The 14,352-nt window shown below is 51.8% G+C and overlaps 5 protein-coding genes across 5 annotated transcripts; 4 read left to right on the forward strand and 1 right to left on the reverse strand.

The window, feature by feature from the left end:
• Positions 1 to 3,255: 3,255 nt before the first annotated feature.
• LTHEOB_8566 (Kelch-like protein 8) lies at positions 3,256 to 4,002 on the forward strand (the record flags this gene model as incomplete). The annotated part of the gene is made up of 2 exons (XM_035518057.1): positions 3,256 to 3,301; positions 3,386 to 4,002. 2 exons carry the CDS (start codon positions 3,256 to 3,258, stop codon positions 4,000 to 4,002), a joined length of 663 nt encoding a protein of 220 aa, XP_035370272.1.
• Positions 4,003 to 4,228: 226 nt separating this feature from the next.
• LTHEOB_8567 (Ketoreductase protein) lies at positions 4,229 to 5,359 on the reverse strand (the record flags this gene model as incomplete). The annotated part of the gene is made up of 3 exons (XM_035518058.1): positions 4,229 to 4,749; positions 4,805 to 5,232; positions 5,286 to 5,359. 3 exons carry the CDS (start codon positions 5,357 to 5,359, stop codon positions 4,229 to 4,231), a joined length of 1,023 nt encoding a protein of 340 aa, XP_035370273.1.
• Positions 5,360 to 6,471: 1,112 nt separating this feature from the next.
• LTHEOB_8568 (Fad binding domain-containing protein) lies at positions 6,472 to 8,180 on the forward strand (the record flags this gene model as incomplete). The annotated part of the gene is made up of 4 exons (XM_035518059.1): positions 6,472 to 6,600; positions 6,662 to 7,138; positions 7,192 to 7,613; positions 7,691 to 8,180. The coding sequence occupies 4 exons, from the start codon at positions 6,472 to 6,474 to the stop codon at positions 8,178 to 8,180; spliced, it is 1,518 nt and encodes a 505-aa protein (XP_035370274.1).
• A 1,213-nt stretch (positions 8,181 to 9,393) lies between these two features.
• On the forward strand, positions 9,394 to 11,520 carry LTHEOB_8569 (Cytochrome p450 protein; the record flags this gene model as incomplete). The annotated part of the gene is made up of 4 exons (XM_035518060.1): positions 9,394 to 9,667; positions 9,788 to 10,391; positions 10,449 to 11,121; positions 11,179 to 11,520. 4 exons carry the CDS (start codon positions 9,394 to 9,396, stop codon positions 11,518 to 11,520), a joined length of 1,893 nt encoding a protein of 630 aa, XP_035370275.1.
• Positions 11,521 to 12,616: 1,096 nt separating this feature from the next.
• On the forward strand, positions 12,617 to 14,284 carry LTHEOB_8570 (uncharacterized protein; the record flags this gene model as incomplete). Its single annotated transcript, XM_035518062.1, has 1 exon — positions 12,617 to 14,284. The coding sequence occupies one exon, from the start codon at positions 12,617 to 12,619 to the stop codon at positions 14,282 to 14,284; it is 1,668 nt and encodes a 555-aa protein (XP_035370276.1).
• Positions 14,285 to 14,352: the final 68 nt, after the last annotated feature.

The following is a 14,352-nucleotide window of genomic DNA, read 5'->3' on the forward strand; positions in this document are numbered from 1 at the left end:
TGTAAAAGAAGCGATGGACGTGTTTTTCGAAAGAGATGTTGGGAGAGTTTCTGCCAATGTGTGTCAATAATGGCAAGAGTAGCGCATGATCTCGCGTGCTGTGAGCGTACCGTTATAAGCCCATGAACTTCCGTCATAGACTATCTGTGTCAAATTTCCCCCTTTTGCTGGATTCATATGGAGAACCAAGTATTTACTTCCATTATTCGCATATATCGGCTTTAGTGATATATCGCTACCATTTACGGGATGGGAAAACGACGGAGCAAATGACTTCTGCTGCCATTTTGAATTCGTTGTGGCAAATTCTAGAGTGTTGTCGATGCCGTAGTATATGACGACGTTGTTGTTGAAACAGGACGAGCACTCCTTCGCGTAAGAGGTGACTCCAAAGGCGATATACCTGCCATTGATGCCGTTATTTTCCCACTGGCCAGATGCACCGCGCGAAAGGCCTCGGATAACATTGTTCGGATCGAGCCAGTAGACATGAATATCTCGGTCCTGTAGTAGACTTGTCAGAAAAAGGATGAATTGAGAATTTAGTAGTCAACTTTGGGAGTCGTAGAAGTACCGATGGACTGTGCTTCCACAAATCTGCTGAGATAGGGGAGTTTGCCACTACGTTGTCTGTATCATTGGATACCATAGAGGCGGTCCAGCTTTGTTTGGAATTGTTCCACCGAGACTGACAAATCATCTTGGACGATAATTGGTAGTAGACCAGGAAGTATTCGATGCCAGATTCGTCGGTGTAGTTGATGCTTGCTAGTCTCGTGGTCGGGGACAACGTCCCGGGCGGCTGAGACGCTGAGGCGGTAGATGTTGGCTCCGCATCATCCGAAGTGTTGCTGGACAAAGATGCGCCCACGCCACCTCCGATAGCAGCCCCGATGACTACTAAAGCTATGACGGTAAGAACTAGGTAGAACGCTGTTCTTTGGAGGCCACAGATTCTGCGTGAACGCGGCTGCACACCGCCATCATTGCCGTGCGCATAGAATCTTTCTGGGGGATCGCCGTCCACCACCTGTGGTGCGCTCGCATCTTTCTGAGCTTCTGGAGTATACGCCTCCAGAGTGCTCTCATGCTGAAGTAGAATCTTGGCGTGGGACTCTGCCTCGCGGTCCACCTCAAGTGTGCTGTAATCGCGGTCGGCTTCCGAAGTCATGACAAGGATGCTGCAATTTTGAAGTCGGATACGAGAGATTAACGGAAACGAATGCTTCAAGACGCGTAAGGCTGATAGCGAAGGAAATGTAAGAGAGCGTGTGATTCTCTCTACCGACGACCCGGGACCTTTCATAAGTCCGAGCGATCCGATTCCAACCGCATTTGGGGAGCCAAAGTGTACAGCCCAGTGGCACGGTGATGACTTTACGCCCGATATGGTACTGTCTCGCAGCCCCCTGTTGGGTAAGCATCTTGATCTAGCAATTTTATAGGTAGGTGTCTTAGCCTTTGAGAAACAGTAAATCCACGCTAACGCTTTGCTGGCTCAGGCGACTCAGGCAGCGGTGTACAATCACTTTTGTGTAGCCACATGAAAGCATGGCGCTCTGTTCATCTGTGCGATTCCTTGCAGCACAATTTCTTGGCTCAACTCCGAGGTTTACGCAACCGATAGGCGTGTTAGCATTTTATACTAGGCGGCCTTTGTAGTTTGCTAATACTCCACCTCTTTCAGCTCAGCTTTTTATTTCAAATCACGATTTTCCTCTGCCTCGTTTCAATTCTCTAATCTGATCTTCGAAAATACCATTTGGCGAACAGTCGTGCCGTTTGTCTGGTCGCACAACCAGATGATATGATACTAAGCCATCGCTGACCGCAGCAGGTCTACGCCGTCATATGTGCAAGGCTGTGGTACGTGGGGCTAGACTCTGCTTACTAACGCTCATCTGGAGTGTTCGTGATCCGAAAGCTTCGGAGCACCACTTCGGACATTGTATGGACGACAATTTGATGCTCAGTGAGCAAATCTTACTGAAGGCTCCAGCTAGTGAGTTCTCGCAGATATTAATTGATGATCATGCCATCGTAACAATAGCCAAGAAGAAATCTCATCATGAGAAGTCAAATGATCGCAATCTGGGGAAAGATGTTATTGTAAGTAAATTCCATGAAGATACTGGCGATGTCGAGTATTAGTTTGCGGAGATTATGATGAAGCCAACCGGAAGACGTAAGTTATAGGCGCATGTTCAATTAATCTGCCGCTAATATCTAAATAAATACTATTATTAATGGAAGAGCACTAGTTTCACATCACGGTTTCCTGCCCTAGAGGAGCTGGTCTGGAGCAACAGACATTCTAAACCGCTATCATTGTTTGCTTACGAGAATATATGTCACTGATAAACAGTTTGATGAAGGATATTGTTTGTTGCATAGAATTAGTGCACTTGTTCCAGAATATTACTGCTGATAATGGATCACTGATGGTGTTTGTGAGTTGGACTATAATGAGAATGCTACCCGTGTTTTCGTTAATAATTAAACATGAATTAAGGGGTAGCCATTATGCACACAGTACGTTTCAAGGCAGAAGCTTCTGTTTCTCTACAACCTTTTAATTGCGAACAGCAGAAAGGAAAGCGTTGGGGTAGTTAAGATACTTCGCATGGTGCAGCTGAGCAATAAAGAGGTGCCAGAACGTATAAAACTGGCAAACATCACATGTGGGTAGTTGAAGCTATCATCCGGACGTGAGTGTATAATTGTTAATTCGACGTTTGCATCCGGACGATAGCTTCGACTACCCGCGACATGAGCGGAACCGAAAAAGTTTTACGCCAGCCTTGAACCGCAATAGGCCAGTGGCGGACTGTTTGCTTGCTTGCTTGGTTTGCTTTCTTTATTGCCACCATACTATCTTTTCTTCATTAAACTTAGCTTAGCCCGACTGGCAGTAATATATAACCTCCACCTGCCGCATTCACTAATTGGTATCCTTTCAGATTCTCTAAAATACGTAGCTGGTATGCGAAACTCAGCAAGAAGATTTGGGTGTCATGTAACTAACTAGTTGTTGCCAGGCCGACCGGATATACTTCGGCAAGAGCTCATTGGGTGTTGGCTTGCTAAAGCGGGGTCCGCCACTCTGCGCACTTAGCTGACTTTCAACATCTATTTCATTGTTTGCCAGAGCTGACAAAGTCTTAGAGATGCCAGCCATAAACGAGCAGTATGGACTTCGCTTTCTTGTTTTCCACATCTGATTTACGGTTTCCAGATCAATCTCTCTCCGAGACAATGGCTCTCAGGGTGACACCGACAGGCTCCTTCCACCTGGGCTCTGGTGAGGCATCTTCCAAAAAAGCTCTTTGATTCGGTTAATCTGACATTTCTTAAAGCTTGAAGACTACCATTCAGGTATTCGCAGGGGAGGAGCCGGAACCGTTCATCATCCACAAAGATATACTTTGTGCCTCCTCCGATTTCTTCAAGAACGCCTGCAAAGAGCCTTGGAAAGAGTCCGCCGGTGTGGTGGAGCTTTCCGGCACAGAGCCTCGCCTTTTCGAGGTGTACGCTCGATGGCTCTACTCGCCAGATGTCCTGAATTTGATGGAAAAGCCCGTCGTCACTACCGCTGCGAACGGAGCTATTTCCGTGCCCGCATATGAACCGCTGTTCCATCTATACGCCCTCGGAGACATGCTTCAAGACTCCAAGTTCAAGAACGCAATCTTGGATAAGATTGTCGAGGTTCGCCGTCTTGTCAACTATCATCCGATCTGCTTCTCGGCTTTCGTCTACAGCGAGCTTCCTCCTTCGTCTCCCCTTCGTCGACTTTATGTGGACTTCTGGGTTGGCTCGTCGGCCAGTGACTGGTTCAACACGAAAAATCCGGCTGATGACTGCAATTCACCGGATGCTCCCATGGAGTTTTTCCGTGATGTTTTGAGACAGTCCAAGACCGGCGGTGCCGGCAAAAGGCCGTGGGAGGAGAACATCTGCCAGTACCACGAGCATCCTGCCGGGATTAAATGCCAGAAGTGATGAATATGGTGGGATTTGCGCTTTCCTACTTAAAATCAATTAGCAACTGCGTTGAGCCGTTCTGTGATTGAAGTCCAGCTTGTGTTATGATCAAGACGTCTTTGAATGAATAAGTTAACAGGCGTATTTGACAGAGATTGGGCTCAATTTCCATCGATTCTTTATTTGATGATCAAAACTCCTGTCACCATGGCTGTGTCAATGACCTTATAGTCTACTTCTAGGTTTATGCCCCCAAGTCTCTCAACGACTTAACCGTATCTACGATACACTTGTCAAGGGACGTGAACTCGATGCCCAAGATATCCTTCGCCCTGCTGTTATCAATCGTGAAAACACCCTCAGCAGGGTAATCGCCTCCCGGCGCATCAGCAGGCGGAAGACGGTCCCGATATTCATCAAAATTCTTCCTGATAATGTCGACCATTTCGCGATTGCTGCAGTGGCCCGGCGAGACCAGGAATCTCTTGCCTCCCGCCTCGGGGACTTCCAGAGCTCTGACGTGGGCAAAGGCCAGGTCGCGCACGTCAACCCAGATGAACAGGCCAGTCTCTGGGATCTCCGTTTTGGACTTGCCGAGGACAAAGTCACGAATGCGCTGGTTGGAAGTGTTGAGGGCAGCGAGTGACTCGATGTGGTGCAACACGGGCCCGTACACGAGAGGTGGGTTCATGGTGGCGAGAGTGAAGTTCGGCTTCTCCTTCTCCATGAACTCCCATGCGGCTCGCTCGGCAAATGTTTTGCTGGCTGTACAAGATTGATGTAAGTGACTTTGAATGCAGACGTCAGGGCTTTGGCGTACCGGTATATCCCAGGCCCGCTCCCGTCAGGGCTTGCTCGTGTGTGACGGGATTCCAGTCCTTTTCCGAATACTCGTAGCCCGGCCGAGTACCCTTGAACATGTCCAAGACTGCGGCAAAGGAAGAGGTTACTACCACTCTTTTCACGCTTGGGGCTCCCTTTTGAATGGACTTCAAGATGCCGGTGGTCCCCATGACTGCAGGGTCGAGAAGCTGGGTCTGAACGTCGGTGACGTTGTAATGGAATGGGCTTGCAGAGTGAATGACTGCATCAAATGGCGGGGTCGACAGGACGGCATTATCGAAAGCATTTTCCTTCGATATGTCTTCGACGATGCAGGTATCCAGCCTATCTTTGCCGTAGGTCGGATAGGCCTGCTTTATCTTGATTGCTTTTTCAGGACTACGGACTGTTGTCACGACGGAGTATCTGGGCACAGAATAAGCATATCTCGCTGACTGAGCTCATATCGCAGGACATACCCTCGTTCAAGCAAGACCTTCAGAATGTGGGTTGCCAGGAACCCACTCCCACCTGTTAGCAAGACCCGCGCCATGATAACAATTCACAAAGGATTGATTGGAGTAAAGTTTGAAGTAAAAGTCAGATAGAGGAGTTGTTCAAGCCTACAGCAGGAAAATGGGTGAAGAGGGGACGTTTAAATATGAACAGCTTGAGTCTACAATTTAGCTATTCCGCTAGCAAGTAATGCGACGCTGCTTACAATTCGAAACTGCCCATGGCCTGATGCTCATGACTTGTTGGCGCGCTTGTGTCATTGAACTACTCGTATTCTCCGCGGAAGGGAGGCCTTTTCATAATGGACAGAGGCGATTCGTTGATTCATGCTATGCGGGGTCGGCCGAAGAGGTACTTCATGCTATATTGACCGGCCGAGGAAGAACTTCGGGACTTGATATAGTGGGCAAGGACCAAGCAAAAAAAGAAAAAAAACCGGACCTCTACGCATAACACCTCCAATGAGACTAACGCCTTCGATGTAGAGGTGCATTTACTGGGAAAGTGTGCCCACAAATAAGGACGCCGTCTCGGTTGTTCCGCACACTTCTTGTTGAAATCCGAAGAAAATCCACGAACCAAATTCTCTTGCCTAACGCACTTCCCCATAAAAACGCTCTCCCCCATGGAAGGCGATAAGTGCTCCCATACTCCTTCCTACTTAAGCGAGCGGAACAGGATGCAATTGGCCAAGAAGACCCTTTTGGGAGAATCAATTGGAATTTTTACATGAATTCAACGTCATGGCCAACGTAATGGAGTCTTCTTCAAACCAAACGGTGATATATATATGCGTTAATAAAGGCTAAAATTTAATTGTTTTTATAGTTTTATAAGATAAGAGTAGATATGCTAAAAAATATTAATTTAATAAAAAAGATTGGATTCTATGTAAGAAAGTTAACGTTTCAACGATAAATTTTGGTGATGTACTATTTGGGCCTGAAACGTGCTATTCAGTCCGCGCGGCGCGAAAGAGGTCCTGTTCGGGCCCAAAAGGTACTATTTAGTCCGCACGGTGCGAAAGAGGTGCTGTTTGGTAATTAACCCTATATATATGCATTGGTCTCGAGGTCTTGATCTGAGCTGTAATATCAACTTCTGTCCTTTTATTAGCATTTGCAGAACAAAAACCACTTCTTTATCAAAATGGCCTTCCTGAACCTCACTCGTGCCCCGCTCATCCTAACCGCCCTCATCCTCCGCGGTGCCTTCGCGGCCTTCGACGCAGTCGCGCAGCAGAAACCCGTCTCCATCACTGACGGCTGCCAGCAAGCGGTCAGTCCAGCCCACACCCGTCTCGCATCATCACTATTCTCACACGACCCCCCATCCGCAGTGCGCCGACCTCGACACCATCTTCGGCCCCGCTTCAGCCCTGCACTACCCCTCCAACGACCCCACCTTCACCATCTGGGACGCCAAGCAGGCCGCCGTCACGCCCGCATGCCGCGTCGAACCCAGCAACGTCGCAGACGTCACGCAGATCCTCGCCATCCTGACGCGGCATTGGTGCACCTTCGCCGTCAAGGGGGGCGGCCACTCGCGCGCCGTGGACGCGAGCAACAGCGTCGGCGGTGTCACGGTCGACATGGGCCGGCTGGATGTCATCGAGGTGGCTGCGGATCGCCAGAGCGCGAGGTTGGGCGCCGGGCTGGTTCTGCAGGAGGCATACCAAGGGGTTGAGGCTGAAGGTGTTAGTTTTGTTGGCGGGAGGGTGGCGAGCGTGGGGTTGGCTGGGTATACGATGGGTGGGGGGTTTTCGAATTTGACGCCGAAGATGGGGTTGGCGGTGGATAATGTGTTGGGGTATGAGGTTCGAGTCTCTATTCCCGATTCTTGTTGATTGTCGATTTGCTAACAGCATAGCTTGTGCTTCCTAACGCTACCGTCGTGAACGTTACCTATGAGAGCGAGCCCGATCTGTACTTTGCGTTGCGGGGCGGAGCGAACAACTTCGGCATCGTGACACACTTTACGGTGCGCGTAGTTCCTCAAGGAAAGCAGCTGTTCGCCGAAAAGATATTCAGCTCGAACTACACTGACCGCGTCCTGGCGGAAGCGCACCGGCTAACCACTAGTCTTGCTAACGATACTGACATGGCGTACTGGACGCGCTACGCCTATAACCAATCGAGCGGCACGTACGTTCACTCGTTAAGCATGGCCTACCTGCAGCCCGAACTCGAGCCCGCCGTCTTCGCCGGCGTTAACGCCATCCCTTTCGAAAGTAGCACACAGAAAGTTGACTGGATGAGCAATATTGCGACAGATGTGCCATTCGGACTGCGGTGCGTTAAGCCAATTCTTTCCTCGTTTCGTGATAACGATGTTTGAAGCCTGACAGTTAACGCATGAATTTCCATAGACACCTCTTCACCACACTTACGTACACTCCATCGGCAGAGCTCGACGCCCGCATCTATTCTATTTTCCGGGAGGAGGTAGCCGCAGTCGCAGCCGCCGAGGGTTTCGCTCCCTCGGTCGTCATACAGCCACTTCACGCCAACGCCATCAGAGCAGCACGCGCTCACGGCGGCAGTGCAATCGGCCTCGAGTCGCCAGACGGTGGACCTCTGACGATAGCACTGCTGACCTTCGGTTGGAGCAGCGCCGCCAATGACGCTGCTATGTATGCGTTTGCCGAGAGTTTTAGGGCGCGCAGCGAGACTGCGGCGAGGGAAATGGGGTTGCTGAACAGATTCCTGTACATCAACTACTGCAAAGAGGATCAAGACCCGTTCGGAGGTTACGGCGAGGAGAATAAGCAGAGGCTGCAGAGCATTCAAGCCAAGGTCGATCCGGAGGGCATTTTTACGAGCAGTGGGTTAAACCGCGGATACTTCAAGCTGCGCTAAATTTTGGGTCTGTTATATGCTTTTCTATGGTAGCTACTGCGGTGGTGAGCGAGAGTGAGGGTCGCCCGGAGGCAAGTTCTTATCCTCTGCCAATGACTAAGCTATATACACGTACTATCTACCATATCTCACGTGTGTTCATATACTTCGGGATGACGGCCGGCAGTTTACATCCTTTTCCAAAATATTCCGCCACTGTTCCATTTGCTACCTGTTGCGAGGGCCCATGTATACTGGGTTCCCGTGCGGACTTTTGCGCTATACGTTCTCTGCTACCTCAAGCTTACTTTGTCCCCACAGTACTTATTCCCGTACAGCCGCTCAGCCCGTGGGGTCACAAAGCCCTTGTGCCCTGCAGCTCGTAACAGCAAATTCTTGGTGTGGGGCTATAGGCTGTGGCATGATGTTATCTTCATGAGACCTTGTTTATGGATTTCTGGAAGTTTATTGGTCGCAGAGAATCACCGACACGTGTATATCATCTCGGAGACCGACGGGTGGGGTCCAAAAGACTGCGCGTTTTATTATAGGCATGTATCATGGCTGTGCTAACGAGAGCTGGGGTAAAGTTGCCTACTTTAGATGCTATTGGCTCAGATGAGATCCGGGTCTCGATGCGGCGGTGACGTTTTACCAAACTGCCTTACTATTTGGTTGACACTTGCATTGGAGGCCGCACCCAGCCCCAGGCAATGCTCTTGATTGAGCTCGCTTGCGTTTGTAAGCGGGACCCACAGGGGTGGCTTGCATGCATTACAAGGGTTTACCGAAGATCACTTCAGGCAACTATGCTCACGCTTAGCTTTGTTGAGCGCTGGACACCTCTTGATAAGCCGAATTAGAACCCACTTCTTCTAAAAACAAGCTTAACGAGTCGTGTGTAAGCCTTGAGCTGAATACCTATCCCTACACTCGCTGCGCCAAGAAGGGCAAGAATAGTAAATACCTATTCTAGTCGTTGCAGTATCTGATTTAGGCCATCAATTGCATTCCACAAGCCGTATACCCGCCAAACTCGTAATTTACGAGATAGCGATTCAGCTTGAACAAGGCTGTAGATGGGCTCTTTGGGGGCCTGGCAGAATCCGTGTTCGTATAAAGCCCTTCAAAATCTGTACGGCATTTCAATAATCATCACGGAATGCTCTTTTCAATTGTCCATCGTTGAGAATCTATATCAAATCTTGTAATCAATTCTCTACAAGCTCCCAAAATGGAATCCTCCTACCAAGACACGAACAGTTCGTACGAGATTTACACTGGATTTTGGACGGACTGGAGCCACGGCCCTACTTTTGGAGTAACAGTCACCTTGAATCGACGAGATGGCTCCCTGCTCATCGCTTTACTCGCGCTTTTCGTCTCTGTTGTCGGCACAAGCTTCTGGAGGATCTCTTGTTTCGTCCTTCACCAACTCTTCTCCACCGAGGTAGCTCAAGATGCTCTCCATCATCAGCGCCAAGCCATTTTTCGAAACGCTGCCAATGGTACAAGTGGGCTCTGGAGCTTCTTCAGCATTTTTCTGGCCTGGCGCCAAAAGCTCTCGCTCTCGCAGACGTGTCGACGGGTCTTACCCTTCATTGTTTTTGCCGTCTGTTGCATAACAGGCTTTGCAGCAGCTGGTACATTCTCGTCCAAGATATCTTCTGCTCTTGGGGATGAGGTTCTGGTCCGAAGCTCAAATTGCGGTATCCTCGACTCCAACAACTACCTCAATGGAACTGCGAGGCAAACGTACTTTTACCCGTATACGACACAGATGCTCAGTTCGTACGAGAACTACGCCGAAGATTGCTACGATAATGTATCGGGTTTGGGGTCTTGCAATGCATTCATCAAGGCAGATATTCCGACCATGATCGACACCAATGCCAGCTGCCCTTTCGGAGATGACATCTGCATGCAGGAGTACGGCAACATCGTCTTCGACACCGGGTACTTGGACAGTCATCTTGACTTCGGCATCAACGCTCCACCGAACGAACGCGTTCAATTTCGACGCGTATCGAGCTGCGCCCCGATCAAGACTGACGGCTACCGCAAAAGCTATCGCCTGCCTGACTCGAATAACAGCTATTCTCGCTACTACTACGGTGACTCGCATGTTGACTATAGTGATGATCTTCATACATATGAGTATCCGGAAATCAACTGGGATACACAAACGAGCGGGCAAGACGTGAATGCTGCTCGCACCGATTACACTATCCGGTAAGATTGTCTATGCACATACTTGCGTGGCACTGTGGCACTGACACTGGGTATCAGCCAATCCAACGCATTCGTTCTAAACGGATCATACGCAAGCTACACAGACTTTCTTCCGATCCCGGCCCTTCGAAAGATGGACGCAGACCTGCATCTGATGTATCTCTCTTCCAACATGATCGGATACAGCGAAGAAGTAGACGACCCGTGGTTCTCAGCGCACGTCGACAAGATGAAGTGGTATAACCCCGTCAACAGTCCGGACGCACCGCCCGACACTCTCTATACACAAGACGAGCCCGTATCCGTTCTCGCATGCTACGTGTCGGAGCAGTACTGCAATCCGAACTTGCCTGAGGAGACACGGTGCTCGCCAGTGGGCGGTATATCCGAATCCGCCTTCTTGGCCGACGGGCTCTGGCAAAACGCGAAGCACCAGCGGATGTTTCGGTGGTTTGCCAGCATCATCACCGCGTCCGGCGTGACCCTGGATGTCGTTCCCGGCCTGCTTGGAGACGCTGCGTTGACGGCTCGACACGGGCTGCAGCTTGGGCATTCCGGTCCGCTGCCGGACAACCAGTGGCAGCTGGAAGTTGAGCACTGGCACAGGACGTCACTGGTCGCCACACAAGCAATCATCGCCGATACTGCCAAGGGGATCTCCGATATGCATTTGGAACCGTGGCTGGTGCGCCCGAATAACACGGAAGAGAAGCATCTTTGCAATAGTCAGGTAGGGAAACGTCTCGCACCCCTCTCATTCGCGTTTAAATATTCATCCCTGACACAGAAAATCCGCAACGCCGAATACTTCAACTTTTCCGTATTCGGACTGGCATTCACACTCGCCTTGGGCAGCTTCATTATCATCCTGTCATACACACTGGAGCCAATTCTCGGCTGGGTGCAACGACGACGCAGCTGGGACACTTACGCACGGCTCGAATGGGTTACAAACGAAACTCTACAGCTCCAACGGCTGGCGCATGAGGAGCTTGGCTCGGTCAAGTGGGAGGGCTGTGCCGAGAATGTTCCTGTCACGCGGAAGGGCGAGAAGTTGGCTGTGCTTGATTTACATGATCTCGACCACCCACGGCTAAAGGCGCCGCCGCGGACTTTTGCTGGTGTTTGATTCACCCGAAGGTCGACCAGAGGGGCACTTTTACGAGCGGCGGGCTAAACGGTGGATCGTTTAAGCTATGTTATTAAGTTGTGGGTCTGATCTATGCAGCAGCAGCTTTTCTACATATGCTACGTTGTGTACATCAAGGCGATGATGACCTTTAAAGACCTCCCCCGTTCAGTATTCAATTTGTGAGAATGTGCAAAGTGACAATTCGTCAGTGTGACAGAGCCTAAAGCCCAGAAATATCTAAGTCTTTATCCCGAATGCTACTTTTAAGATGAGTCTACCAAGGGAACGATGTTTGAGATGATACACAAGTCGGCTATTACGGCTATGATGCAGTACCTGGGAAAGTGCATTCAGAATGTAAAGTCATTCACGGAAACCCCCCTTGTAGCTTTGCTTTGAAACTTGATCCATCTAGACCATCGCAATTTGTAGAGTATCTACCCATGCTTTAGGTTTTCCTCTGGCAGCTTTGTGTTTGGTATCCTTGGCGTAATTTTTCCGCGGGCCGGTGGCGGGGCCGGTCTTGGAAGCGCATATCGCCGGCACGAATGACCACATTACTAATTCGGGATGTGGTCTTCGTTGTAGTTTAATGCTTATTGCTCCTTTTGTATTTCTATTAAGCAATTTATTCTGACCTATATGGTGGATGGCTAGGCAAAAGGAACTGAAATATCGAGAACTTAATAATGATTATAACGTCACAGTAGACGTCTTTCTTCTTATATTAGGCGATATAATGTTCAGCAACTATGCATTTGAGGCAGCCACCCCTTCACTGAGTGATACACCGTCAACTAGAATGGAGAAAAAGTTCTTGGCTGCGGGCCCCGCGCCGACGTTCCCGCACGCCCGTTGTCGATCCTATGGGTTGCGGCCCCTTAGCATCGGCCCCGTACTAACCGCCCCACACTAGCCCTTTTGGGTATCCGCCACTTCCCGTAGCAAACAGGGAGCTGGACTTAAGTATATATATATATATATCTATATACACAAGAGGAAGCGATATCGATACAGCTCTATTCCAAGTTCACTCCAGCTCCATCACAATCCTCATCATTTTCAAAAAGCTCTCTCTTCTACACCCACAACCATGTCCTTCACCACCCTCGGCAAACACTCCTCCTCCACCTCCCCAACCTCAACCTGGGACATCATCGTCATCGGCTCCGGCTCCAACGGCCTCGTGACAGCCGCCTACCTCGCCGCGGCCGGCAAACGCGTGCTGGTGCTCGAACGCCAATCCTGGCCGGGCGGCGGCGTGGCGTCGCTCGAAATGGCCGACGCGGGGTACAAGAGCGAGCGGCACAGCGCCATCCACCAGATGATCCTGGCGAACCCGCTGATCTCGCGCGACGAGCTGGGCCTGCAGGCGAAGTGGGGCCTCGAGTACCTGCGGCCCGACGCGCTGTACGCCATCGTTTTCGAGGACGGCGTGCTGCCGATCTACCAGGACCGCGCCAGGACGAAGAAGGAGATAGCGAGGCTGAGTGCGGCGGACGCGGAGGCGTACGATCGGTTTATGGATGTGGCGGTGGGCGTCGTCGATGCGATCATGCCGGGCATGTTCGAGCCTCCGCAGGCTAACGTCGACATGTCTGCTGCGTTCGCGAGCGCCGGGCCCGACGTCGCGGCCGCCATGGCGGCCGCGAGCACTGAGAGCTCGTTGGACATCATCACCCGCTACTTCAAGCACGAAACAGTCCAAGTCGCTCTGCTCCGCTTCGTCACCGAAATCCAGCTCGCGCACCCGAGGAACCCCGACTCCGGCCTCATGACGTACCTGGGTCTCGGGCTGGCGGAGCGCTTCGGCCTCGCGCTGCCGCGCGGCGGCGGGACGGGCTTCACGGAGGCCGTGATCCGCTGCATCCGCGCGCACGGCGGCGACGTGTGGCTCAACACCGAAGCCATCAAGGTCGACGTCGAAAACGGCCGCGCCGTGGGAGTCCGCACGCGGTCGGGCATCATCCGCGCGCGCGACGGAGTCGTGGGGCAGATCCATCCGCACCTGCTGGGCCGCTTCGTCGACGGATTGGACCCCAGCATCGTGGCGGACGCGAAGCAGACGAAGCTGTCCGACTACACGCTGTTCGCCATCCACGCGGCGCTGGACCAGCCGCTGCGCTACACGGCCGGCCCGATCGCCGACGAGGCCATCATGAACACCGTGTGCCCCGGCAGCATGAAGGAGCTGATGGACGCCTACGACGGCATCGAGGCCGGGCGGCTGCCCGACGAAGGCGCCGTCATCGTCGGCGCGGGCTGCACGACGGCGCTGGACCCGACGCGCGCGCCGGCGGGCAAGTCGACGCTGCACGTCGTCGCCATGGTCAAGCACAATCTGGCGTCGGCCGAGTCGCACGGCGGCGCTGAGCAGGCTTGGGATGCTGTCAAGGATGACTTCGCGCACCGCGTTTTCCGCCACCTCGCGCGCTTCGCGCCGAACCTGACGCCGGACAACATCTTGAGTTACCATGTTGTTGCGCCGACGGACCACGTGCGCGACAGCCCGAGCTTCCAGCGCGGTGATATTTGCGGCTTGGCCATGTCGCCGGCGCAGATGGGCGCCGCGAGGCCGACGCCGGCGTTGGCGCGGTACCGTGTGCCGGGTGTGGAGAGATTGTATTTGGCGGGGCCGTTTATGCATCCTGGCGGAGGCGTGTGGGGTGGTGGCAGGCCGACCGCGAAGGTGATTTTTGAGGATCTGGGGTTGGACTTTAAGGCACTCTTTGAGAAGGGTGACGCGGGATCGAAGCTGTAGTTGAGGCCTGTGGATAAGTTTTTAGCGTTGGCTGCCAAGGAATTATCTCCCATGTAGTGTCCTGTATA

This window comes from Lasiodiplodia theobromae (genome assembly GCF_012971845.1).
Source record: "Lasiodiplodia theobromae strain AM2As chromosome Unknown scaffold_27, whole genome shotgun sequence".
NCBI lineage: Eukaryota > Fungi > Ascomycota > Dothideomycetes > Botryosphaeriales > Botryosphaeriaceae > Lasiodiplodia > Lasiodiplodia theobromae.